Source organism: Nestor notabilis, unplaced genomic scaffold (genome assembly GCF_000696875.1).
Source record: "Nestor notabilis isolate BGI_N333 unplaced genomic scaffold, ASM69687v1 scaffold6582, whole genome shotgun sequence".
In the NCBI taxonomy this organism is placed as follows: domain Eukaryota; kingdom Metazoa; phylum Chordata; class Aves; order Psittaciformes; family Psittacidae; genus Nestor; species Nestor notabilis.
The window spans coordinates 20,798-48,706 of NW_009916876.1; the positions used below are offsets into that span (position 1 = coordinate 20,798).

At 42.5% G+C, this 27,909-nt stretch overlaps 1 protein-coding gene across 2 annotated transcripts in view; it reads right to left on the minus strand.

Annotated features, from left to right (window-relative positions):
* CEMIP (cell migration inducing protein, hyaluronan binding) overlaps positions 1-27,909 on the minus strand; it is a 51,462-nt gene that overhangs the window by 16,287 nt on the left and 7,266 nt on the right. For both annotated transcript variants that reach the window (XM_010024793.1, XM_010024792.1), the window contains exons 6-16: positions 25,583-25,653; positions 24,744-24,839; positions 23,997-24,118; positions 21,655-21,796; positions 20,659-20,850; positions 11,353-11,528; positions 10,555-10,764; positions 5,575-5,780; positions 2,259-2,328; positions 1,279-1,407; positions 616-701 (exon numbers count right to left, since the gene is read on the minus strand). In XM_010024793.1, the coding sequence (XP_010023095.1) occupies positions 616-701; positions 1,279-1,407; positions 2,259-2,328; positions 5,575-5,780; positions 10,555-10,764; positions 11,353-11,528; positions 20,659-20,850; positions 21,655-21,796; positions 23,997-24,118; positions 24,744-24,839; positions 25,583-25,653 (1,500 nt within the window). The remainder of the gene's footprint in view (positions 1-615; positions 702-1,278; positions 1,408-2,258; positions 2,329-5,574; positions 5,781-10,554; positions 10,765-11,352; positions 11,529-20,658; positions 20,851-21,654; positions 21,797-23,996; positions 24,119-24,743; positions 24,840-25,582; positions 25,654-27,909) is intronic.

A 27,909-nucleotide genomic window follows, 5' to 3' on the forward strand; every position in this document is an offset into this window, starting at 1 on the left:
TCAGAAGCCACCAGACCGTGGTAGGTCTGCTGATATGACACACTCTGTAGAGAGGATTCCAGGTTTCTAAATGACTCCATTATGCCACACAGAAGCTGTGCACAGCACCAGGGATGAAGCATTGCTCTGTGTTTTTAACCATAATTATTATTGCAGTGGCAGACATGGAACTAGGCAGAAATTTGAAATCAAAGTGTGAGCTGCATCACATAAGCACTCCCTGTTCAAGCAGGCCCTAAAAGAATAAAGAAAATTAACAGCATTCCCAAGAAATACTTTAATTTCTTATTCCTAGAAGTTCTTGCAGCAAGTTCTGTCCCAGCGAGATGAAAGTCAACGGAACACCCTAGAGCAGATGTAACATCCATGCCAGCTCAGTTAGACCTAAAGAGCAAGGACAAACTGGAAGCATGTGGATGCCGCAGGCTCCTTAGGAATGGGAATGGAGAAAATGAAGTTAGAAAGTGGTAAATCTAAGTGAAGACCTTTCCTGAATAAGAACCACCCCATAGGCGTTGCCGTGATTCTTGTCAGCTTCCTTGAGGGCAATTTCACAGCTTTCAGTCAGCGCTATAGAGAAGCCTTTTCCAAACCAAACTGTGCAAAACACTTTACCTTCCAGAAATCAGTGTCAGGATAGGTCTCTTGTCCTTGGCGGAGGCTGGAGTAGTTTTAACGCCATTATCGATGATCATTCCAGCCTAAAAGAGAAATGCAGTATTATACTATATTTATATATTCTACAGTTCTTTCCATCTCCAGGCTCTACCTCCAATTGTTCTAAATTGAAGTCACTCTCATGAGCCTAATAACTGCTTCTGGAGCCTAAAGCTCTCCATAACAGTACCGCACAGCCCCACAACATGGCATGCTATGGGTAAATAAGTTAAGTGAAGGCAATTAGACACAGTGGCCTGGATTTATCCCTCTAGAAGCTATTCAGTTAATTGCTAACATTGGCAGTTGAGGTCTATAATTAGACAAGCTGCCAATAGATGCTCCTGGAGGCACTATTTTAGGAGTGCAGAAGCAGAGGAGCAGCCTGAGCAGAGGGAAGAACCTCTCTGAATGCCCAAGAGCCAAGTGAAGCGGGTGCTGGCTGACTCTGGGAGCTTTAGCGCCAGCACGCAAGCTGCTTTATCTGCAGACACAAACAAGCCTGCAGTAACTTTCAATGAAACAGAAAGCACAAGCATTAATAGCTTGCAGACCCAAAGAGCTGAAGCGAGAAGATGGTGTTTATTTCGAGGGCAGTGTTCCCATTGCGTGCAGACTCACCCGGTAGTTGGAATGTGCGCGGTTGTTGGAGAATTTCCCCATCGGCATGTGCTCCGAGTAGCCGGGGGAATACATGCCTGCTGAGGGCCCTGTCGGCACGTGGTGCAGAACAAACCAAAAGCCTGTTTCCTGAGAAGGAGAATGGACATTTGAGACTTTGCTTCAACTTCTTTGCTGGTCTACATTAGCCCAAGGATTTGTCAGTAAAGCCACAAGATGTAAGCCAGCAGATTTCGGGACAAATCACAGCTAGCAGCATTGACCTGTATAACTGTGTGCAGCAAAGAGTTTGACATGCACGTAAACTCACATTCATAGTCCCACATCTTCAAGGGGCCTTAAGTTAAGCTTTGACATCTATACTGAAGCTATAAGCGAGACTTTTGAAATCCTTAGCACTCACACACACACACTCATGTCCTCCTATCACTCCACAGGATCTTAAAAAAGCAGGTAATTTTTATTTAGTTGCCTAAAAATGTATCTAGAAGCCCTAATCCAGGTATTCAGGTTTGTAAGCTTTGGAAAAATCACAACTCTTTGTTTAAGGCTTAGAATGCTTGTTTATTTGTCTTAGTAGGAAAATAAAGGCTCCTGATGTGACCAAGAATTCCTGTGGAATTAGCATTAGTGATGACTGAAATTTCAGGGCACCATTACTGTACTGCCATCAGCAAAATCATTGCCAAAGACTTCACTGGGATTCCACAGTCACATTTATTTCATTTATTCAGGCTGCACACTGTGCAAAGGCTGGGAACTTTTGTTAAAGCCATCCAGCTCTAGAAACAGTAAGTGACAAGTGTGGAGCAAAAGGAGAAGTGTTGGTTTTTACTGGGGGCACCAGCCACATTAATATATGTCTCATTTGAGCAGTTTCAAAAACGTCTGTGTCACAGAAGCAGGTTTTATTCCAACAAGAGCCTTGCAGGGCTGTAACTAGTCTGGGTTGTTACCAAATAAGAAACTTCTGCACTCACTTCAGATCCAGCAGCCGCACAGTTTATCAGGTTGTTGTGTGGGTTGGCTATCCAGAAGGTGGATACGGCACTGCAGGTCAAGAAAACAAAATATAACATAAAGATGACACTTTGAGCACACACCAGAGTCACTGATCAACTCCCCCAGTACAGGGCAGATACCTCCTCAGATAAGAGGTCCTGCCTGCGGGTCAAAGGGAATGTTGTTTTTCCTCTCTCTTCTCGTACCACATGTCCTCTGCAGTTTGACAGAGGGCACGGCCTTATCTTTTAAAACTCATTTAAAAATGAGGAATTTCAACTGCAATTCCAATCCTCCTATGAAGCTGCCAGATGTCAATCATGTTTTATGATAAGGTAAGTATGTTGTTGCACAAGTCACAGAAAAGAACTTTGCCCCCAAATAAGCCCTCAGAAACTCGTTTAATCAAGGGACCCAACAAATTGCCTCTTATGGGCTTTCCAAGTGCACCCCAGTACCTGACTTTTCCATGAGCTGCTGTGATTCATTAACTATTTCCCACTCTCCTATGCACTGCTTTTGGGACAAAAAGACTCAGCTTGTGTAATGCACATAAAAGACTCTTAATGTAAAGATTCCCATCAAGGAGGAAAGATCTATCCATCAATGTTCATCCTGTGACATTAACCTGTGACATAACTCATTAACCAACAGGCACACGAACTCTGGGAGGAGAACAGCCAGCACTTAAAACCAGCAGACTGGCTCCCTGAATGTCCTGGGTGAGATTTGTCCTCCTGCAGGGGATGAACCAATGCAACCCATATGTCTATTTTAACCTTGCTATGAAGGACTTCATGGGAGCTTTAGGCCAACTGATTTTGCTGGCCTAAGATGAAGTTCTGATTGTGTTATTTTTATTATGAAAACATTGCAAATTTTTTCTATTTTTGGCATGCAACTGGCTTAGAAAGAAACAATTTGAGATTATTTATAGATTACCTCCTGCTGCATAGGCAGAGGCACGGACATATTTCCACAATGACCTGTCTTTCAGCCCAATCCTGCTCCCCAGAGCCATGTGGATTGAGCAGGTTACTGTGTCATTTGGCGCAATTCTATTGTCTTAATTTCTGCCAGAGGTTTCCTTCCTGCCTCTTCCAAGCCAACGGAGCTGCAGCCGGTGCTCATCCATCATCCCTGCACTGGGTGCCTTGGCTGCTGCCCCATGGATAGGGTTAGTGTACTCATGCAATTGCATGAGCTCAGTGCAAAACAAGCTATTTTTCTGATCAGAACTCAAATTCCTCTAAATAGCAAGACATGGCAGATCAAAGTACTGTAAGACTTCTTCATTAGACCTCTGCCTATCATTCATTTTTCATATAACAGTCTTCAAGATGACACAAAATATGTCCCTCTGACTATTAAATGGATTATCAGTGGAAAATGAACACAGTGGCCAATTAACTCTTGTTTTATGAATGGAGATGTTAACTGTAATTTATAAACAAACACAGATGTGAAAAAGAGCATTGCATGAATTCATTTCTTTCCTTTGCCAAACTACAAAGCTAAAAATATGTTTCTTTGGACAAAACCCCAGTTTGTTCTGAGGACAGAAGTGTGATACTGATACAGGCTCAGCAGATTGAGAGTATTTCCAAATAAAAGAAATCCCCCAAAGACATTTTGCTGTTAGGCATCAATCAGCTTCTAACTGTCTAATTTTCAGGATGGAAGTCTGGCTCCAAAGAATTTTTCACTAACTTTTTGTTGATCAGAAATTTAGCTCTTTTGGGTTTTGGGTGGTTTATTTAGAATAAATTCCTGGAGAAAAATCTGGACTATGAGCAGAAGTGCTCCTGTCTCCCAGCAACTTCAACACAGCACCAATGCTCTGTGGTCTTAAGACAAATCTTCACCGTGGAAGACCTCCCATTCTGTTGCACAGGGGTCTTGTCCTTAAGATGATCCACCATCAATTTTAAACTCTTAAAGGCAAGTCTGACGTCCAGCTTTTAAAGGAAAACAGTCTGAAACAATGTGGTTCCACAGATCTGCTCCAGACCATTTGCTATGCTCCCTGGACTACAGCTGGGGATCTGCTTGCCTAGCTGCTAAGCACACAGGTTTTACTGTGAGAGTTTAGTGGTCTTCCAAGAAGAGTCAGGGAGATGTGGGAAGAAAAAGAAACATAATTAACTTCCTGATATGCATCAAAATGAGTAGACTCCCTGAGCAGCTATTAATTAGCAATGAATAATGTTCCAAGTTGTGCATCTTGATTTTTGGGCAGAAAACCAGCTGGCAAATCATGGAAAGGAGGGCTAGAATGGCCTTTAGGAGCTCAGTGAGTCTATACCCCACTTTATGACAGGGTTGTCTACAACTACAGTATTAGTGACTGGCATTCTCTAACCTGTGCTTACAAATTACTGCTAATGAAGAACCCATTAATTCCTCTAAGAAAGAATTCTAATGCTTAACTGTGTGGCCAAGCTGGTTGGTTTTTCTCCTATGTTCCACCTGATTTTTTTCTACAAGGCAACAGAACTGCAAAAAGAACTTGTAAAATCCATTCTTATTGCAAATGCTTCTATAATCCTCATCTAAACTTCAGCTGGCAGATCTGCAAGGATGCTTAGAGGAAAGGATCTTGAAAAAAGGGAGATGAAAGGCATTTAGCATTTTTCGAGTTTAATACAGTGTTTGTAGCAAATAGAAGTTTTAAGAAGCTCTCACAGACACATTTTAATGAGCTCATGTATAGACAAACTGTTAGAGATCCAATGGGTGTATACAGTCTTTGATCTTTTATTAAATTCCAATTCTGTGCTAAACTGCATTTATCGTCTTGGCTTCACTCCACAGTTGGACAGACTGTGCCATATGAATGTGTAACGCCAGTGCTGTAGCATTAAACAGGAGCCATTCTTCACAAATAATGACTTCTGAATGAACAGCAGCATTTTTCAAAATCAGCTACCATTTGAGATGAGCACAAATGTCAGAACTCAGCTCATTCTAAACTCAGCAACTTTTTGCTGAGCCATTGGGATCAAGTGTCCATAAGGCACAAGGCATCACCAAGTTCTTTCAAGAAGATTTTCAATATCTGAGGTAGGAACACTCTCAATTGACTTTATAGAGAAAATGAAAATTACACCCTAGGTCTGTAGGTATCTGAATAGTACAAGTATAAAGATCCCAAGCAGACTGCTTTCCCAACCTTTGGGACATGCAGCCCAGACCCCTGCAGATGAGGACTACATAATCAAATACACATAATGCCATCTTTTATGGCTAAAACCTGCAAAGAATAGAGAGAAGAAAAGGAAGGCTCCCACTCACCTACAGTCCTGCCTGGGTTTGGGGATGTACCCTGGGTAAGCACCCTCTGTGATCAGCTTGCACATCCTGCTGTCTCGGTCAGAGGGGAGCAGAGTGCTAGGTTTAACAAGCAGTCCGAGGCAGTGATCAAATGTGTTGCGTTCTTCTGGTCCATCCTCCGTAAAGAAGCAATGGCCCAGTGCATCATAACCCACAGCATCCTTCACCTGCATGTACAAAACAAAGGTCAGTGTTCAGGTTTCATGCTTCAGCCACTGCATAATAATAAGAAACTTTACAGCAATGGCACATAGGAACCACAGTACGCTCTTGAACTCGGGGTGTACAAGGAAAACCAAAAGCAAGATCACTCGCTGCTCTTAAGAGCTTATAGTCTAAGCAATAATTGCAACACGTAATTTGAATTTGTCATCAACCAGGAAATGCTCATTCCATTCTTATGTTTGCCTGTGAAATCAGAGAGTGCCTTAGCATGAGGCTGGAAAAAACACAGGGCGGGGAGTGAATGGAGGACATTAGATGTTCAAATCACATCTGGGCTCATTCATCTTCATGTGGAGTTACATGGACAGCACATAAAGTGCATCTGAAAAATGCAGCTGAGCTGAAAAAATATTTTTTCAGGCTATCACAAAGGCAGCAAGTTGTTTTCCAGACAGGCCGGCTTGTTTTAGGTTTGACCTGATCCTTTTCTCCAAGTTGTTGACAGAAGCTTTACTTGACCCTGAGACAAATCAGCTGGTGTTAATGCTGCTCTGGTTTTGGTTTGAATGTTGTTAACACTGGGACACCGTTGGGCAGAACAATACCCATCACACCACTGAAAGATCTGAGAAAACAGTTTCAGGAGCAGATACGTGAATTCAAAGCATACGGCTAGGACTGGCTGGGAAACAACAGCCCTTCGACACACCGTGTCCAGCAAGTCAGGCAGTGGATGTCTGGGACATGGAAAATGAATTTCTGGTCTCCGCTGGCCAGTGAACGGGTGGCACTCCTTGCTCTTCCCATCAGCAATCGCCCATCGACCACCTTGGACTTAGGAAACCTTCCTGGTAAAGGTTAGCCTGATCCCCATGTGTTCCTACAAGTGCTTCTGATGAAACAACTACTAAGGGGTAAAAGACAATCTTAAACTGGATAGAAGACCTATTCTTTATGGTGTAATTGAAAGACCTGGGTGCTCAAGTGCCTGAATTACCTTTGTAAACTGGCCTGAGATTCCCGAGTCATCTTCATGCCCCATTCTCAAGGCAAGGAGTACCCATTTCAAATAAAATCCCAGGACTAGTGTTGAAATGATTACAAATATATTTTCACATAAGAAGGAACACTTTGCTTGCCAAATCTATTACAAGCTTACATCTGCATACACATCTATTATGTATCATCCATGCTCCAGTGTAAATACTCAAATCTTTGAACACGAATCATCACAGTAAATTAAACACAGCTAAAATGACTTGCAAAGTGGTGCATTCCTTTAAGCTATCATCTCACTGAAAGTTACTGCTAACTTCACTGATCTATTAGATGATAACTTTTGCAAGGTTTAGGCTTTTTTATTTAGGTGTAAAACATAGGACTAGACCGAACTGTCCCTTCTTGGACAAATGAGCTGTCCCAGCCTTGTAATAGTAAAGGTTTACAGGATAGAAGAACATTTCAGGAGAGTGATCTATCTTCAGAGGAAGTTTTCCAACATGCAGAGGAAGTCTTCTAGCCACACAGATGTCAGAATTGCACAGAAACTGCCACTGATACCAATTAGCTTTCTCTCACACAACAGTAATACTGGAAAGACACATAAGCAATGGTGCTGTGACATTCAGATGATGGAAACAGTTTCCCTGGAGAAATGTTAGCCACTTTGTATGGCCATTTATCTTTCCGGCCAGCACAGCACTGCACCAGGACTGGGACATGAAAACCTGGAGTGACCAAACTTGAGCCCACCTCTGTGTGAGTGACACTTCAGGGTAACGCATCTCCCGGTACAGTGAGAGGAGTGAAGCACAGACAGAGGCACGCACTGGCAGAGGGGCTCAGAGCCAGAAAATGCCCAGTGTTCTAACTCATTCCTGAAAGCCCACAGAACAACATGGAGTTATCACCCAGGGACCTGGTCCCTAATGCATTTGTCACTCTCCATTTGATAAATTACTTTCCCCATATCTCATCTTTCAGTCAGCTCTGTCTTAGTTTCCTGTGCATGTTTTCATGCACAAACCTAGTACTGAAATGCTTGGATAGCAAATGAGATGCTTGTTCCAAAATCACTTTTCAAATGGATCTAATTTTTCTAACCCTCCTAATAGTCCATAATCTTACTTGAACCATGAGTAATTTATGGCCAGATAATGCCCTTTCGGTAAAACATTTGCTTTGCAGTATAGCTGGATTAGTAACAGCAGATATCACTGAAGCAGCTAGACAGCACAACCTCATATTCCATGAAGTACAGCTCTCCCCTGAATTCTGCCAGACTGTTTTTTTGACCTCCACTTAATTTCCCTCCCCAGTGGCTATTCCTATTTTATCTTGCATACTGGGATCCAGTGGAGAGAGTGGGAATCAGAGCAAAGTTTCATCCCTGGGATTGCAGTGGCGTAACTAGGTGGTTTTATGGCCAATATATTAAAGAAAACATTGGGTAATTATTGTATTTTCAAACAATAGTTATGGTGCTAAAAGAATTTCTACAGATTTGTTTCCAGAAGGGCCCTCTGTGCCTTCCACTGAATATGAATTTGCAGACAAGTGCAGAATAGCCCATCAATGGAAGTGAGCTAACGCTGAGATAGTGACTTTTAGCACACTGTACAGACCTACAGGAAAACATTTCTGTCATCAAGAATAACTGGACACTGTTTTCTGTTACTGTTTTCAGTATAAGTATCTCTGAAGCAACATGAGAAAAGTGATAGCAAAGGAAACAGGGAAGCCTGTATGCAAATTACCAGCCTGCTTTAATAACAGTTAAAAATAACTGATGTCTCTCTCCTGTTTGTTAAAGCATTCGCACAGGTACTCAACCACAGCCCTGCAATAAGCTCCTCTGAAATCAATGGTTTCATGTTAAGGACATCATTAAGTGCTGTGCTATGCTGAGGTTTAATAGCCCAGCTAGATTTTTTGGTATAGCTATTTCCAAAGTGTGGTTTGTGCACATCATTAAGGCAAATATTCCCTCAGTGAAGTATGCTTTGTTTCTGCCTGATCTCAGAATGTTACCTGGGGAAAGACAGAGTTTGTCTGTTTGCACAAATGGTGCTCATGCGTGTAGAAACAGGTAGTGCTGCCCAAGTAAGAAGATAATAGGCAGCTAGGATATGTACAGAATAACTGTTGTAATCATCAGAGACCCATGTGGGTGTCTGTGACTATATCTGGGGCAGAAGGAAGAGGAAAGGAAGGAAATTAGTGTCAGAAGGTAGATGAGGAGATTGTGGTGGGATCACCTGATGAATTGAAACATGGAGCTGCTGACTACAGATGTCTATCATGGAGCAATGAAGCAACATTTAAGTGATGCAACCTTTGGAGCACATCTTCTGTGGTGCAACTGAAAAAACTTGTTCAGGTTGCTTTATTTCACTGGGCCTTCCGTTTCAACTATCAGCAATAATCATACAGTTAAAATAATATAAAAAACCCCAAAGAGGTAAAGTATTACGAGTACAGTTTAGAATTCACACATTTCGGTAAACCATAATCCACAGGGATTCAGTTCTTGACTAATGCTTCAGATTATATGTCCCAAATTTTAAGATTTTTCTTGGGTGCCTTGTCATGGAGGCAAAGCACAGTCATTTAGGGAATTGTGGCTGTGGAGTAACAGCAGGAAGATCAAGCTACTTTCATCAGCTACATCAGCCTGTCTAAATTTCATCATGCCACCTTGGCTGGAAAAGCCTGAGCACATGGATCCCTAGCCCATGAATCCTCCATGGCACAGTTATCACTTGGAGAAAGCACAAGAGACAGAACTATTTCCAAATACTCCATATGAACCCGTCTGTCTGACTGATAAGAAAAATGCCAGGTTCTGTATTTGGTTTGGCAAGTATTAATCAATAGAGAATGAAGATCTCACATTAGATCCAGGAGCAGGGCTTTAGCTGGTCTGCAGCTCACCAACAGCTGTGCAACCTCTGTGCAGCCAGAGCATGTGTTCATGGTGTCGTTAGCAACAGCCCATGATGGTGTGACAAATGAATCACGCAACGCTGCCCTCCCACCCTGCACATTAATTGCATACTAAGCCCCTGTACTGGTGACATTGAATTGGGAAGATGCCATATGACCCTGAATGCCTTATGTAGTTCATATACTGGAATGCCTTTTTTCTTTAGAAGCTGTGTTCACTTGCTAGATTTTTAGGATCATGTTATAAACTTAGAAGGATAAAGGTCAAAACAAAACCTCAGCTTCATAAATAGCAGATAAAAAGCTGCTCTGCTTCTGGAGCTGCAATTTCAACACCCTCTCTTCAACTTCGGTGCATTCTAATTATGCCTGTGACTTTCCCTTCCAATGGATTTCTTGCTTTGGAGAGCAACTCTGACAAATCAGAGCTCTGTGAGTGCTGAATGTTATGAATAGCATTGCAAACACAAACCTTTATTACAGGAAAGATGAAGCATATTTAAACCTTCTGATTATCATCTTTAAATAGCAAGCTCTCTGTCTATAGATAGATCCAACTACTCATTACAGATGGGCTGGTCTGCAACATCACTGCACACAGACAAAAGCTCTGCCTGCTCTGAGTCACACACAGCCTACAGTGCCACATTGGCCTCCTCCTTTTGAATGCAGGTTGAAATACGCCTGGAATATATATCCACAGTGGGAAGAGGCAGACATGAGCTCAAACAATAAAACACATCATCCTGCAATAATTAAGCTGTAGTCATACTATGAGGAAATTTTTTAACTGGTGCTTAGATCTGTAAGGTAGACATGGGAGCTTCTTACCAGTAAACCATTGGATCCATGGACTGTGATACAGCGGGAAAAGGTATGGTGGATAGAGACATCCTTCACGTATGTCGGAGGGTTGTAGCCTCCTTTCTCATCCACATCTCCAGCCATATGGAAATGAATTGGGTAATGTCCCATTGTCTGCTGGCCCATGTATTTCAGTTCCAGACCTTCAATATGGGTGGCCTTAAAATCAAGACCAATCTGAAGAACAACAGAACATCAGTCAAGAAACAGAAAAGACTGTTGAGGGTAAGAAGGAGGGGGAACACAAGAATAGGAAAGGTTGCACTGTATCTGCCAGACCAATTTACCATGTGGAAGGAAGTGTACAGCTGCAGGGTGAGGGAAATAGGGTTATGGTGGCTAAAAAGGGACTACGGTTGCTCTTTGATATCCCCACTGCTGCAATGGATACATTTAACTTAATTTTAGAAGGAAAATGGCTTGTATTTAATATTTTCCATGAGTTTCAGTCAGCTGGCCTCAAATCAAACTCCCAGGCTGAGCACCACCAGAATCTGGGGAAAACTGGGATTGGGATACGGAGTCTGTATCTCAGGTGGGTTGAGCACCAGCCTGTCTGGCTGAGCAATGTCTGCAGAGGCATGAGGTGCCCTTCAAAGCCAAAGGACAGGCAGCAGCAGTGGGGTTGATCTGATGTACTGTGAGGAGAGGCTGTTTGCTCAGTGGCTGACATAAGGGATTTCTCCCTTCCTGCATCTTGGCTTCCTTGGTATGTGAAGGTGTGGCTGGGAGGAGGAAAGTGCAAGGAGAGGGCTCCAGTCTTACCTTGATGTGTCCCCCAAAGGTGTCGAAATCGAAGAAGGAGCATAACTTGCTGTTGTACTCATAGCACTGCCCCTCCATCTCACCCATCACCACAATGTTGCGGCTCAGCAGCCCCACTTCTGCTCTCATGTCAACACCATCAATCACTTCACCAGTGTGGAGATATGTTGCTTTCCCTAAAGGAACAAGATCCGGTTTCAGGGTTACTCTGCCAATGCTGCTGGTTTCCCCTTGTGCTTCCTGTGGTGGGGTTGGTGTGATAATGAAAGGAGTAATTGAGACAGCAAAACCTGTTGATTGACTCCTTAGAGGAGAGAAGGCTGGAGCACAGGTGTCACCCAAGGTCTTGCTGAGATACTTGCAACAGAGGTGGGATTTTTGGTTTAAAGTTGCTTCATTTACCCAGGGAGTTAAATCAACAGACTGTCAGGCAAATCACATTTCCTAGCTTGAAAATGGACTGTAATCCAAAGTAAAGAGATCTCGAATGATCACAGTCAGCTGCATATGAACATTTAGCTCATAGAAAACGGAAGATGTAGCTACTGAAAAGCCTCAATCCTCAATGTTAACGCAGCACTTCCTATAGTGAAACAATGGGAGCTGCTCAGATCTCACAGCACCACTCACAGACAAGCATCAGTCCAACCCTGCTAATGCCATGGATGTTAATTTAAGCAGGGAGAGGTCTGGGCAGACACTCTTGTGGAAATTGAGGCTTGGGATACAACTGCAACCCCTCATCCAGCTTGTGGGCTGCAAAACCTACCACTGCCTGTCCTCCTAAACCTCTTAGTTTCAGATCCATCCGCATGTCTCCAACTTGCTTCACTCTGCCCTGCTGTAGTTGGAGTTGGTGGATCTTCCAGCTACCCCATGCTACATCTCCCTTTGCTAGGCCAAGTCACTCAAACCATCCTCTGCACACACACGTGGCTCATGGAACAATTAAAAGCACAGAAAGCTTTCCCTGGCCTGACCAAGAAAGGATGAAGTCCAGGCAGTGTGGATGTCTAGAAAGCAAAATCACCTCTTTGCTGTAATTTCATTCAAACATTTTCATACTCCCTCCTTCCTTCCGTGGCTTTCTGTAGAGAATGCCGTTTGAAAAAGGTTCATCTTACTGACTATGTTCTGTATTATTCCAGTAAAAATAAGTAATAAACTCTTTAAGTAAACACTGAACTTTAAGGAACGCTACACTTGCATGTATTTCATTTCAATGGAATCGTTCAAATCTGTAATTAGAAACAAATGGCAAGCCTGAAGCCTGGCTATTGCTGCGAAGCACTTTATGCTTAAGCAGAAGTGCCAAGTCAAGGGGGGATTTTTGAACATTGAAAGAGTTTTGTGTTTAACCAAAACATGATGCTTTGACTTTATAAAAAAGATAAGCACACACCAGTCACTCTCTCTTCTCCTGCAGCTGGGAGCAGTGCAGTTTGATGGTAATACTGGGATTTGGGAAGGGTGAGTGCTCTGCCTTGCTCCAAGAGTGCTGTGTTGTGGGACAGGGCTCACACCATTACATGTGCCCTCTGCCTCGACACCTCCGCCTTCAAAGTTATGTGATCATGTGAAAGAACACTCTCTGCTAACTAGAGGAGTGGTGATGACAGCACATTTGGACACAGTTTTTTGGCTGCAAGGGGAAGACAAGGCTCCTCCAAGCTCTCTGCTCAGCCCCAGAAATGAGGGGCTGCAAGGGGCTCCTCGCCCATATTGCAATCACCTCCCTAGAAAGTCCTGGTCTTCCCCGTGTTTCTGCCCTGAAGCCAGTGAGCCTCACCGGGTGTGTGGTCAAAACCAGACCCAGACCATCCAAAAAGCAGCTTTGCTTCCTTTATTCACACACATTAAAAAAGCCACTGCAGTGGGTGCCCTCCACACATTGACCAAGCGTGTTAAGGAGCATAGCCTCGTGTTATGAAACTGGTTTTAAGTTGTTATTTTTCAGTTTCCCCCCGGGCTGACCTTTCCTTGATTTACTGAAATGCAGGAAGACGTTCAGATAATCATAAGAACACCCTATTGGAAGCCACATCTCCAGGATTTGTGGCAGTGAAATTGGATAGGCAGTTTTGTTATTCATGCGCTGAGCTCTAGAATAATAAATGTCATGCTTGCGTGTATTTAATTTAATCTAACACCAGTCCAGACATGCAAAATAGGGTAAGCACTGACAGGAATGTTAAATACGGACTAACCAGTTTCTAAATATAACATCTTGGGTGCATGTTTTTCACTTTGTGCTTTTGCTGACTTGGCTTGTTTGGAGATAAAAGGAGAGATGGAAACCAATTCCCTTCCAACGTAAAAAGTGGATTTTGAATAATAGCTCCTTTAACAGAGTTCTGAAAAACAAACCTCTCCTCAAGGCAGCCAGAAATTCAAGCTCCCCATGGCAATGGGGCTGTGCTCCTCAAAGGGGTCATGGGAGACAGCCCTTGGCATGGGAGCCCTTTGGTGCTGTAAATGCTGCTGGGAACCAGCACTCCAGCAACAGGAACTTCCCATGGGCTGGGAGTACCACGATGTGCATTTATAGACACGTGGCACTTCCAGTGAGCTGCTGGGGCATGTTCAGTGATGGGCATGAAAAAAAATCCCAGCAAAAGAGGCTTCTCTGTGATGAGTTCTGGGAGTTCACATGGGGACAGGAGTGTCTCACTCTGCAGAGCCACAGACCTGAAGCCAGCACAGGGAGCCTCTCCAGAGAGCAACCATCATACCTGAGAGCCTGGGCAGTGACAGTGGGCAAGCTGAAGCCAGGGGTTTTCAAACCCCTGCTGCAGTGTTTTGATACTAAAAAGGCAACACTGTGCTTTCAGTGTGGGAGGAATGTGTCTGCTGCTTCAGCATCAAAGCCAATGGCTGTGATTGCCCAACAGCTAACCAACCCAGGGGTTGCTGATTCACTGTCTCCTCCTTTGGGCCCCGTCTTGCTGCATCCCTCATGGACAGATGTTGCCCTGCCAGCAAGCCAGGCTTGTGCCATGTTGTAATCTAAACTCAACAAAGCCTTGCAGTGACGTGGATTACGTCTTTCTATAACAGGCCTATGTGATGGACTAGGGAAAATGCCCCGAGTTTGCTGCTTTATTTGCAATACCAGTGCCTCCAGGTAGCAGTATGTAAATTCATGGGGAACAGCTTCTTTAATGTGTGGCCTTGCCTGGTGAAAATCTTGATTCAGAAAATATGAGCACATTTCCATACTTATTACTCAAGATGGTGACAATTAAACTCACCACTTGTTGGTAAGGACAAGGTAATTATTGAAAGAAAGTATGCATTAAAACAAACATAGATGATCCGCTAATCAAGGACATGCTTTTGTTAACGGAGCAGTTCAAAGCAATCTCTCCAAACTGTACAAAGTTCCAGGACAACCTGCCGTATGAACCTAGCCATAAAACCTGGCTTATCAAACCTAGGGAGGGTGGAGTTCTAAAACTATTTCAGCTGATACAGATGTGGACGTATGCTTAGCTCTGGCGAGTTACACAGATGTCTGACAACCCTCCCAGGCACACTTATGCATTCCTAAATGCCTTGGCTCTAAATGACAAACTGCTAAATCCCCCTTTCAGAAGTGAAACAGGCACTTGAAGGTCTGGCTTTGGTGAAGATAAAGTGGAACTAAGATGTTCCTGCATTTATTTTTTTCTCTAGAAGAGTCTTTGGGCTCTCTAAGGCCAACACTGTTTTTCTCATGGTCTTCTAATGTTTCCTAAACAAGAGTTTTTAAAGGAAATGCTAAACACAAACTTGTCTGTTCAACCCATGTAACCAGTGACAGTGAATCCTTCAGGGCACCTTCTAAATCAGTGCAATTCATCGTATATGCAAGCTCAGGCCTCTGTCAGATTTAGCGTTTTTGCCAAGCATTTTTCATCACTGGTGGTAATGCCCCTATTGCTTATATTTAATAACCAACAAATGTTCACACAGGCATCCTGTCAAATCCTCTTTTTTCTGAATTATCTTGATGAGGTTTGCTATTGCACGCCTAAGCCGCAAGCCTATAATGCAACACAGCATGATTTGGGTGAGTTGACCAGCTTCTTGAGTCATGCAGTACAACCTGATGTCTTAACGAACAAATATTCATTGTATTCCTAACTTTCACATGGCGAACTAAGTTTCCAGTAAAAAAAACCAAAACCCAAACATACAGCAGAAAGGGCAAAACTTTATAAGGAGTTCAGAGCTAATTAAGCCTTCCTGGGACAGTTTCCTGCTGGGTAACTCATCCTATTATAGCCCTTCATCCCTTTCCTCCTTCAAGATCCTGCATGGTATCCTGCATGGTATCCTGCAAAGGTTGGAAATACACCCTCCGTTGCAGGAGTGTGAAAGAGCTTTGATTTCACATAGATATTATTAAGTGAATGATTAAATACTCTGTTGAATCAAAGCCTCTGTAGCTGTTTGGTTTCAAGGCTGAAACAAGTGGATCTTACTGCTGCAGATTGGTGCAACAGGAAGGTTGAGGTGGACTGGGGAAAGTGCATCTGCTCACGCTGGGTTTAACTGAGCACTGAGAGGTCTCTTTGTGTTTTATCCCAATGGCAGTGACACCCTCTTCCCTACGGCCACTCCTGTCCATCTCATGCCTTCTTTCTGCAGCAGCTACTTGGCAATCTACAGACATACTTCTATAAATGCTGGGTTTGCCCTCTCCAAACTTCCAGGGTTTTCCTCTTCTTATGCTGATATTTAAGTTCTTGCAGCTGGGTTGGAAAGATTAGGCATGTTTGGTGGACAAATAGATCAAATCCTTACTTAAGTCAGGCCCAAACTCAACCCTTCTGAACCGTTATGTCACCTTGAGTATGTTTCTGTCAACTCTGCTTCCAGGCAATGCCCGGAGGTAGAAGAGCTCAGAAAGGCTGTTTGAAAGGGCCTTATCACATTTCCTGCCCAGCCCTCAAGCACCAGGGCTGCCTTCAAAAAAAAAGAGCTTCTGGCAAGTTACAGCCAAAATGATGCCAACTTCTAAAAAGAACCCCCTAAATCTCTAAAAGTATCTGAATTTTAATAGCAGAGTAACTTCTCCCATCCTTATAGCACAAGATGAATGCTAACGCAGACTGTGAAGTTTAGACAACTATGGATTTACATTTTTTATTCAAAGTTCTGTGCATGAACAAGATCACAGTAAACTCCATATCTCTCTAGTATTTGCAATCCAGTAAGCAGGATTTAAGATATATGTGCTTGTAATCATAGATTCACCGGTATGTGGGATAACTGGAGTAATTATGTGAGGCACAAACAGTTTTTTCATGCTTTATCGAAAGCATATAGGAGCACAAAAGAGCATTTCATCATTTTTGTTCCATGGTGAAACTTATCAGCATTAGTAGTAACTTCATACAGAGCAACCAAGATGAAGATAAGACTTGTTTCCCAGGGAAACTACACAAAATACTTAATCTTTTCTACTATCCAATTCTATCATAGCAACACAACCCTTCCTTCCTTCCTCCTCCCTCCCTCTGCCCTATACTGTTGTCCCTCCCCAAACCTTGTGAAGTTTGCAGATCAAACAGTTTTAATCTGTTCCCACAGAGAAAATAATCTAGGCACAAAAATGACAAGCGAAAAACAAAGGAGGCAAGTGGAGAAAAAAGTTCCATTTAAGGGAGAGACCATTCGATGGGGAGCAGGACCTGCTGGGTTGAATCCTCATGCAAACCAGGCTTACTCATGGGAGCCACAGTTTTGACATCAATGTAATTTCTCCAGTAAAGGAGGGCACAAAGTCAGTGCCTGGGTGCCCTCCACCACTTTCTATGTCGAGACTTGCAGAAGCCCACAATTAGACAATTAAATCCTACTAAAACCTAATGGCAATTCAGTATTAATGTTCTTAAGCTGTTTTGAAAAGACCAGCCTCTAATCAATCCATTCCTAGCATGTAGAGAAACTATGAGTTTTCAGCAGAAAGTATCAAGTATAAATAAGACATGAGCTAACAAATGAGTTTGATTTAATTGGCACAGTATGCTAAACTGTGTCTATTAAAATATTATTAAACGATGAGAGCATCAATTATAATCAAACCTTAGCATGCCAAGTGGGTGCAACACCAAATTGTCTGCAAAGAAGGGGTTTTCTGCCTTTTTTAAACAGAGACTCTTAAGTAGCTCAGACTTGACATTTAGGTTTTGTTAAAAAAAAAAAAAATAAAAGAAGATTAAAAGGAAATAAATCATCATTGGTGGGAATGGTTTTATCATTTGTCTTTCAAAGGGCAGACTTGTGGAGTTTTCAGCTCTTAAACTAAACCTGTTAGAGAAAATCAAGACACACCACTTACTACAAATTACATTCCTCTGAGACCCCACATATAAACGCATCTGTGTGGAAGTCTTTTCTCAAAAGGAGCAAGGCATATCTCACATAGTAAAAGGCAAGCATTTATGCTGAACATCTTCTGCATGCAATTAAGAGCCTAACGCAGCCATAGGAGAACAGGTTGTACAGGGGCTGCTCACCTATGCTAAGGCTAGAAGCAAGCCCACTGCTTTTGTGAGCTATTTTTCTGTGCTGGCTCTCTGTTGAGTGGATGATGAGACACTGGGACAAATAAAGCCCTATCAAAAGAAGTGTGACCAGCAGGTCAAAGGAGGTGATCCTGCCCCTCTACTCTGCTCTTGTGAGACCCCACATGGAGTACGTGGTGTACAGTTCTGGAGTCCCCAACATAAGAAGGACCTGAAGCTGTTGAAGCAAGTCCAGAGGAGGCCATGAGGATGATAAGGGGGCTCGAGCACCTCCAATATGAAGACAGCCTGAGAAAGTTGGGATTGTTCAGCCTGGAGGAGAGACGACCTCATAGCAGCCTTCCAATATCTGAAGGGGGCCTGTGAGGATGCCAGAGAGGCACTTTTCATCAGGGGCTGTAGCAACAGGACAAGGGGTAATGGGTTGAAACTTAAACAGGGAGATTTAAGTTAGATATAAGGAAGAAATTCTTTACTGTGAGGGTGGTGAGGCTGCCCAATGAAGTTGTGAATGCTCCATCCCTGGCAGTGTACAAGGCCAGGTTGGTTGGAGTCTCGAGCAACCTGGTCTAGGGTAAGGTGTTCCTAACCCTCTGCCATGGGCAGAACAAGATGATCTTAAGGTCCTTTCCAACCCAAACCATTCTGCAGTTCTATGATCTAACAGAAGTCTCACAGGAAATTAATAGAATCCAAATAAGTTTCAGAGCTGTGCAGGCTGTGGGCAGCTACAGGCATTGCAGAAGGGAGGAGGCATAGAGAGCACCCACCCCATGGCTCATTAGTAGTCCTCATTCTGGCTAACTTCATGTCATGGCACAGGGCAATGGATGAAGTTACACAATGGCTGGGGAAAGAGCAGCTCAAGGACCATCTGGCTCCTAAAGCCAGGGAACAATCTCAGCCCCGCCCAGGTTTTATTTCATCTGGGCTGAACTTAGAATCAGGCAGATGATTTTGTTTTCTAGTGTGAATGTGCTTTTGTTACAAGAAAGTTGGATGTAATTTTTATTCTTGGACTAGATTTTGCCTTGATTTATATAATCAGTGAAATCCCATTGACGTCAATGGAGTTGCCTGGATATAAGTTAAGGGCAGGCTTTGGCCCCAGTGTTCATGTCATTTGTGGTAATAAAAGGAATGTCCTAATTCTCCTAAAGAGTAATCGGAGACTAAGCACAATTACTTTAACAAGTGTTTCCACTGCTTCTTTACTTAAAATTCAAATGAACTTTTTTGTTGTTTTTAACCCTTTATTCATTTCCTTAAACCAACTTAGTTGCCATTGTTGTAGAAGATAAATATAATTACATGAATTTCACAGATCCAGTAGACTATGGGAAGCCTAAAAGAAATATTCCTATGTCATCTTTATTTTTACTGACGATCTTCCAAGATCATCTCATGATGTGACTTGTATCATGCTAGTCTGGCACAGTTTTTCCAATAGCTCAAAAGTTGCTCAAGAAAAAATATTCAGCTTGGAAATGTGTCTTCTTTGAAAGTGCTAGACATTTTAAGTCATAAGACTATGATACATTCGAATTGTGAACAACATTTTTCTTGGCTTGATGAACATCTCTCTTCTGAGCCAAACAACAATGAATGGCTAGAGCTCTGTGGGAGGCAGTTGCCAAAGGAAGCCAAAGGAAGTATACCCGTACCTTCCAGAAGATGTTGCATCAGAGATAATGATGAAGTTCATTTCACAGAACTAAGCAAACTCCCTGATGCACAGGATGTTCCAAATACCCTCATGGGTTCTCAGAAAGATCTTACTGTAAATACAGACAAAACCTCTGCCTACAGCAACTTCTAGTGTGTAAGGAAAACATGTATGCTTTACCATCAGGCAGACGCTGCATTTAAGATACAGCCTCAGCTATTACATATTCCTATATTGTAAAGGAACCTTTGCTTTTGTAAATTATAGAAGTTAAAAATTCCTCATCTGTTCCTAGAAGAGGCAGTTCGTGTGGTACTTCCACACTCTGCTTATCCGTGTGCCAAAACATAATTCTAGAAGGAAGAGACCACTTCACAGACTCAAGTGGAGATGTCTCTCCCACTCTGGATTTCACTTTTATGCTCATACCAGTAACAATCTGTACTTCATCATGGTTATGCTGCTTAATTGGACTTAGTATCTGAAGGCCATTTTATAATGATTGGACTACAATGCCTTTTCATCAAAGGCAATTTGTTCTGGATTTGAGCTAGTCACCTAACCTGGCTCTGCAAGTGCAACTCTGTTTATGAGAGCTCACAACTCCCTGGCCTCATGACTCCAGAAATGTTTGGTTAATACATCACCTCTAAGCAATGCCGTCTGGAGACACAGCAAATGAGAAACAGTAGCTTCAGTAGTACAAAACAGTACGTCGAAATTGAAAGATTACAGTTCTTGTTAAGTGCAACCTTCTTAGGAAAACAGCCAGCTGCACATTAGTTCATAGCCTTACAGTCTCTCACGGTCTGCTCTTGCCCTAGCTCACTCTTTGGATCAGCTGTGCTCATCTCCTGCTTTCTAAGAAGAGATACATTTTCAAATATAGTTATGTAAAATTGCACAAAAACTGGAGTCAGCTATGTAAAGTGAAGGCAGAAAGGAATCAGAATCAAGTTAGGCAGCTCTCAAGCATGAAAGGCATATGTTTACCAAGAGCATCTAAAAACGAGCCATCAAATTCAGGTGTCTTTCAGCTCTCTGCAGTTCTTAATGGAGTCACCTCAGCACAAACAACAGAACTTGTGAGCTGCAACACCAGCATGTTAAGATGAAGCACCTTACCTGCTACCTTGACCTGGGTGGGTCTGCAGGCTTTGCATGGCAGCACTTGGAACTCCTCCGCCTGGTACATGGAGTAGTCAGTGCTTGCAACCACCAGCCTGTCTCCGGGTTCCCATGAGCTCACGTCATCCACCAGATTCAGGACTGTGCTGTTCACATTGGTGTCAATGGTTACCGTAAGCTTCGGTTTCACTGAAAAGCCAGAATGGAAGGGTGGGGAATTCAGTTAATCTTATCAGAAAATGTTTGTGCCTTTTTTTTTTTTTCCTTTTGCCTGGAATGCCACCAAAAATGATGATTTCCTCATCAACAAAAAATACTTAACTCTTCCAAACATGGCTCTTACTGGCTTTGGCTTGGAAAGTGAGCAAACAAGAAAGTGTTTTCCTTCAGTTACAGGCAGGTGGATTTTCCGCTAATCCCAGGACTAAATTTAAACGTAGCTGTTAGTGGCTGCTTTTCACCACACCCACTCAGCAGCAGCACTTGTGGGTGCTGGGCACTGTTATTTACAGGAGCCAAGTGGTCTTTAACGTAATGACTGTTTTTTCCAGCAAAACAACAGTCTTCCACACCTTCTTTTCCCGCCAAAGAATCCTCATGACCTGTCTAATGACCAGGTTAGGGACAGCAGTGTTGGAATTAATAATGACAAAATAAAATACTGCTTTCAAAACCTGTTGTCTTTGCACACTCCAATTGACTAATCCTACCTCATCCAAAAGTGCTTTAGCAAAAGACAAGGTATTACAGGAAGGGACTTGCCAAGTATTTGCCATATCCTTGCTGGGTTTTTCAGACACCACCCTCTTGCCTCTGTTCATGCTCAGGAATTCTTTCTGAGATAAATCTTGCTGAAGATTTATCTGTGTTCGTGTCAATAGCCCAGCCTGTTTTACCTTGACTCAAGTTGTTCTTGCACCAAACAAGAGCCAGTCATCAGAAGACAGTATTTCTGCTTTTCCCTGATCTGGCTTTCAGACATGGGGCACATACCAGATCTGCCACACAGGAACCGTACTCTGTAGTTCTGACAGCCCTCGCCCGTCTGGTCCTTCCCATGGCACAGAAACCTGTAATCATGGCCACTCTTGTAGAACACTTCAGCTGTTAAATCAACTCCATCAAGGGTCCTTGCCTGGGACGAGAATAGAAAAATAGAACAGGTGATACCTTGAGGTGAAGGGATTTCATCAAAACGTCAGTGCCATCAGAAGAGGCCTTTGCTTTGCTTTGGGTGATGCACAACAGTTGTGTAACAAAACATCGTGACTGTTATGTGTGCTATCCAGCCGCGCTCCAGCTGGTGCTCAAACACAGCTATTTTATCCGCAAGCTGCACAGATTATTGCTAGGTGCATGCCTTTCTTCTGCATCTATATTAAGACCATGTGCTTTTCTGGGAGGAGTATTCTGAGCTTCCCTAATATCTGCCTCAGTGCCCTAGATTTTTCTCTTGTTGTTGGTTTGAAGGCAGATGAAAATACTGAACACAGATGCTTGCACCCAAATGAACTCATGATTTCAAGCCTCTTCACTGCACTCATTTAATTTCTTGTGGTCAGGCTATGTCTGAACCTTGCAGAAGGAGGAGGTAGGGGTTTTATTTCTTCTTTGCATGGATCAGTCTCTCTAAGAAAAAAAACACCAAGTTGCTGTACTACCCATTGCTCCAAAAGGAAAAAGAATAGGTGGCTTTTTCTCACATACAAGTGCCACTCTGTAGAGCTGCCTTGAGAAAGAAGGCTGTATCCTGCCAAGCAGCAGTGCAATACGTAGCCTTGTTTGTGTTCCTGCTGGAGCCATTTCACTCCTCAGGGTCATGCTGAATTTCACAGTCCAGCTCTATAGCTTGCAGTTCTCTTGACCCTTTCACAAAAACGTGATGCGTTGCATTGGGCAATCCAAATATCACGTGCATTTTAACAAGGCACCAGCAGATAAGCCATCTTTCAATGAAGGGTCTTATCCTGATTCTCTCACTCACGTAGACCTTCCTTGTTAATGCATACGCCCCACTGCCATGTACAGGATTAGCACCATCAGCTGAAAGAATGTGCCTCTGGCTGTGCAGCACTTCTGTTATTACCATCATATCTTCAATTTTCTTGTATGTAGCATAGCTGGAGCAGGCCAGCTGCTATAAATCAGTGTAACTTTATGAAAGCAATGAGCAACACCAGATTACACTACCTAAGGATTTGCCCTAGGATCCGCAGGATAAACCAAAATAAGCTGTCTTGCTTTTAATATACATGGGGAAAAAAAGTAACTGTGATTTAACAGCAGAGGAAAAAAAGGTTTGTTTCTTGAAAAGGAAAATATCTTTCTCATTTGTCTTTTAATACGCGTGCTAGAAGGGACTGTGTCATAACAAACATATGACCCCTGTTTTGAACTAAGTTGTCACTTCTAATATACGTATATTGAAGCAGAAAGTACTGTGGATTTGCTAAGACCTGGCAGAAAATTATAGTGCAGGTTTTTCCTTTCTGTTCAAGGGGAGATGTTTTATGACATCTGGCTCTGGAAACTTTCACTCATACTGTCAGCATTCCCATTTATTTCAATAGCTGCATTCTTGTGAATAAGGACAACTCTGCTGGTTCAGAGTATGCAGACTCTACAGATATGAAGTATTTTATTGTCTTTTGCTAGGAAATACTTCTGCTAAAGTTCTTTTACCAGGTAGACATATAAAGTATATGGTGAACATATGCAAAAAAAAAAAAACCCTTGGTATTTGCTCTTTTGGTTTTGAGGGTATTTTTCCTTAAAGAGGCTGTTGCAGTCCCAGGAAAGGTACATGATTTCTCCTCAGCTTGCTGGCCTGATGGCATAATTATAGTTTTTAGCCCCAAACAGAATTCAGATTTCTTTCCACAGAGGCAAAACAATTCACTCCAAGAAATAGCTGCAAGCTCACTGACAGCTGGTAGCTTTACCATCTCATTACATTCTGTGATTAATTTTTTTCAGAAGGATCCATTCCAGGACCATTTAAAAACTTTGAAATTTTCATATTTTTTTTTTTTCCTTTTAATCTGCCATCAGGGAACCACATATTGCATGATAGCATCTGTGCTGTCCATGACCCCATCTGTACTCCTTTTCATGCCAGAAGCCAGAATTTACTGAAAGGAGCTCAATTCTTTAAGCTTTTTTCTCAGAATGATACAAGACCACACACCAGATCTTGTTGGTTATGTATTAGAGCAGTAAAGTAATTGGTGTTTTTTATTTAGAAACAAAAATTACTGACAAGCACAATTACTTTGGGGTTCAGTGTCCGTCCAAAGAGGACTTGCCCCTCTAAAGTGAGTGGTAAGCAAGCCTACCTGGATGTCAATGGGTTGCCTACAGATTTTATCAGGATGAGCAGCTTTGAAGTCAGAAAGCTTCTCCATGTCCTTAGATCTTGCTTTATCAGGCTTCTCAAACCACTCTGTCCATTCTACATCTGGAGACAAGTGCAAACAAGAAAGTAATTTGAAAGTCAAGCTTAATGAATGCAGCAAAAATGCATGAAGCATAATATGATCTCAGCTATCATTTCCAAGTTTCTTCCCTGATGATCTGATTCCTGCCTCTTCCTGCCAGTCTGTCAGACACTTTAAATGATGCTGTGAAGTATAACAAGCTAAGGGAGAGTGGAGTTATTAAAAGCTACATAATCGGAGTATGCAGTATGATGATTATTAATAGCAATGGATTTTGAGGCTGTGTCCTCCTTAGCTGCCTTTTCTGATCTTCATATCAAGTTACAACAGGTTACTGTATGTTGTCTGTAACATGGACATGACAACTATGCAGTCAAAGGAAGAGGTTATGTGTGATCTCTTAGATCGTAAGAGATGGAATTTCATACCCAGGGCAGTAAAGGAAAAAGGATCCCAGTTATTCAGAGAGTCCTGGAGACAACTGGGAAAAGAGTATGTGCATGTTCTTTACTTGGGTTAGCGGCGATGTAAATAGCAGCTAGCAAGTCCACTCTTCCCAAATGGAAAAGTATTTCAATAAAAAGGATGATTCACCCTATTTGTCAAGTCTCTACCACTGAGATAGATGGCAAACAGGCCTCTTACCTTGAACCCACTCGCTAGTTGAAGAGACATTAAAATGTTCTCCATTCTCAGCTTTGAATAGTTTGAATACTTTGGCCACAGCTGACCCTTTGTGACCTGTACAAAAACAAACATTGGTAAAATTCCTGAATGCAATCAATAAAAGTCAGAACTGAAAGGCAGTGGTCTATGTGTGCGTTGGCATATTTTGGCTACATTATCCTGAATTAGCCCTGCACAGCTTCCAGAAAAAAAATTACTGATCTCGGAATGAGGCTTCAGACACTTTTATAACTGCTTGGACAATCAGGAGGAAAAATCTTCAAAAATCAAGAGAGGATACAAAAACAATGATTTGTAATTTATTGCTATTTTTATTTGATGTTGTAGCAAGCTGTGCTGTTAGCTGCTCTTGAAAATGTCACGAAAAGACACAGACTCCAAAGGCTTCAGCTTGTAAGAAAATGGTTTTGCAGGAGTTTTTGAGGCTATCAATGCAGGAGACACTGATTACATTTTCAGCTGGTGCGGACTGGGTTTGTTCCACAGCCTTGTGTCTAAAAGAGGCAGTGTCTCAGTTCTAAGGATTTGCATGGATTTACACTGGTGCAGGATCTCACCCTTTGTCTCAGGGTTTGGGTAATCTAGGTTATACACACACACACACTCAGCTGCTTCAGCTACATTAATGGGAAGAACATATAGGGAGACTATTCAATTAAATATGCCTAACCAACAATTGCCCACAGCTTCAATGTAATGCAGCATCAAGTGAAAACACCGTTGACCAAATTGATCTCAGCCATAAGTCCAGTACCTTCCAGAGATAATGTCAAGCCAGCATTTTGTGCATTAATTACCTTGATATTCGATGTGGTCTTCAACAGAAGAGGAGGGATTTCCTTTAACAGTAATAAAACTCCATGGGTGCCTGGAAAATGAAAATGAGAAACAATCAAGTTATGTCATGTATGAGATGCATATTTTATTATGGCCCAATGTTTTTGTATTTCTCAGGGGCAACAGATTCAAACCAGTCTTATTAGTGTGAGAGGCAGCTTAGTTAAAATTAAAAATATCTTAACAGACTGTATTTGTTCAGTAAATACATCAAAAGAGAAAGACGTTTGAAGACAAATCCCCACTTAGTACACTCCTATAACAAGCGTGTTTCTCTTTTAAAAGAATGTTTAAAGAGGCTTGTCTGTGACAGACCCAAGAGACACTGGCAACTCCCTGGGGAGCCTGAAAATCTTTGGGGGGTGTGTGCACATGTACACTAAAGAATATGAAAAGAAACCACTTCTGTTTAAATAAATTTAGCTCATGTTGAAACCTTGTATGTCACAATTGTCTTTGGAATGACCCATGAGAATTTCTAATAGACAGACTGGCTGGCAAAGGACAATAAAAAATACCTAGATAGTCTCTGCATATCTAGTTTCCTTATTCTGAACATTGAACAGAGATAAAGGTTTATGAGTCTGAATTGTGTGTTCAAATCTGATCCCATGTCAGAAGTAAGGTCATTACTGCCTGATGGTTATTGGTTGAGTAGGTTCAATAGCTATCAGCAACACTGGAGAATGACCACACGGATGGATGAGGTCATGGAGGCAATGGAGACAGAGACTAAAGTGCCTCTCAGCCTTGGAGGTGAACCCAATTAATAGGGGTCAGAAGGGAGTTTTATCTTCAGAATAGAAGTACTTCAGGCATATCTGCTCTTAATGACTAACAGAATAAAAAATATGCTTTTAAGGTTGTAGGGAGACTGTCACCCCCATCCTAAATTTAACAAACAGTCCCATATATTAAATCGTATCTATAGGTATAAATACCCTGTGATTTCAATTGCATCAAGATTCACCCTTGAGTCTTGCAGGTCACCTTACATTTACCATCTGCTGGTAAAAGCAAAGTTATAAACCATTCTGGGGCTTCAGAAGAAAACACATACAGACATTAACACATAACCACGAAGACACACATAAATCACCACTGGCATGAGCTGGGTTTTGGTGGGATTTGCAGCTCTGGGGGCAGCCAGAGCAGGTTCTGGGTGAGCAGTGGTGCATCCCACGCCATGCTGAGGCCCCACACACGCACTGGGCGCACTCCTGTAGGGGAGGCAATCCCAGTGACGTGTCCTTGGCCCAAGCACAGGAGAGCATCAGTGGAAGCTGCCAGCACAACTGCCTCGGGAAGAGCCTGCCAGTGATCCAGATGCTCCTGCTGGAAAACTTGCCTGTGCGCCAATTGCCAAAGGCACTGCTGGGCTGTAAACTCCATCCAGGGAGAGAAGGGGGATGGGGGCACTATCACGCAGCAGGAAAGATATATTTCATTTTTTGGTCACAAAATTCAAAACAAATGACCAAAAAAAAAAAAAGATGAAAAGATGATGGTCCAAAAATAATCTCAAAAAATGATCTAAAAAAGAAGCTATCTAGTTTTTCAACTCAAGGTTTTGTCCCATTTCATATGTTAAAATACTCGTTTCTCCCAGAAACCACTAGAAAATAGTTTTAGTCGCTCAATCCTGAAACATAAGGACACATGAAATCTATTTGGGCTATATGAAATGAAGGGATCAGTAAGTCCAGAGCCAAACCAGTGATATGTGGGCGGGATTCCAAAGAGAACAACTATGTCAAGTGCAGAAAGTCTTTCTTTTAATTAATTAAAGGGAAAAAAAAAGTAGTTCACACTTAAAGAGTAAACTCACTTTTGAAAAGGAAAACAATAAAGGAGGAATGCAAGATTTTCATTTCATTCCTAGTGTTCTGGACTCAGCAAAGAGATGCCAGGAGCACAGAAGCATTTTGGGGTAAATCAGCATTGCTTATCAGCTTTGCTACAGCAAGTGGGAGTTGCACAAATGGTTGAATATGGAGCAACTGGAGATAGATATGGAGATTGTCCATATAACCACCACCACCCCCCCAGACAGAAAACACCTCGGTCCATGGCTGAATAGCCTGAAACAAGTGGCACCTCACAAAATGTGAAATAGATATTTCTTAAGCAGTATTTTTGCCTGGGGCTTACACTGCCCTTGTCTCAGTGATGCCCATCGTCAGCCCCAGCCATCAGCAGGGACCTGCAAAGATCGGACAAGCAGAATTCAGCCGGAACAGAGCAGGCCCAGCCAGCAAACCCTGGGTGCTGGGCACTGAGTGACGAG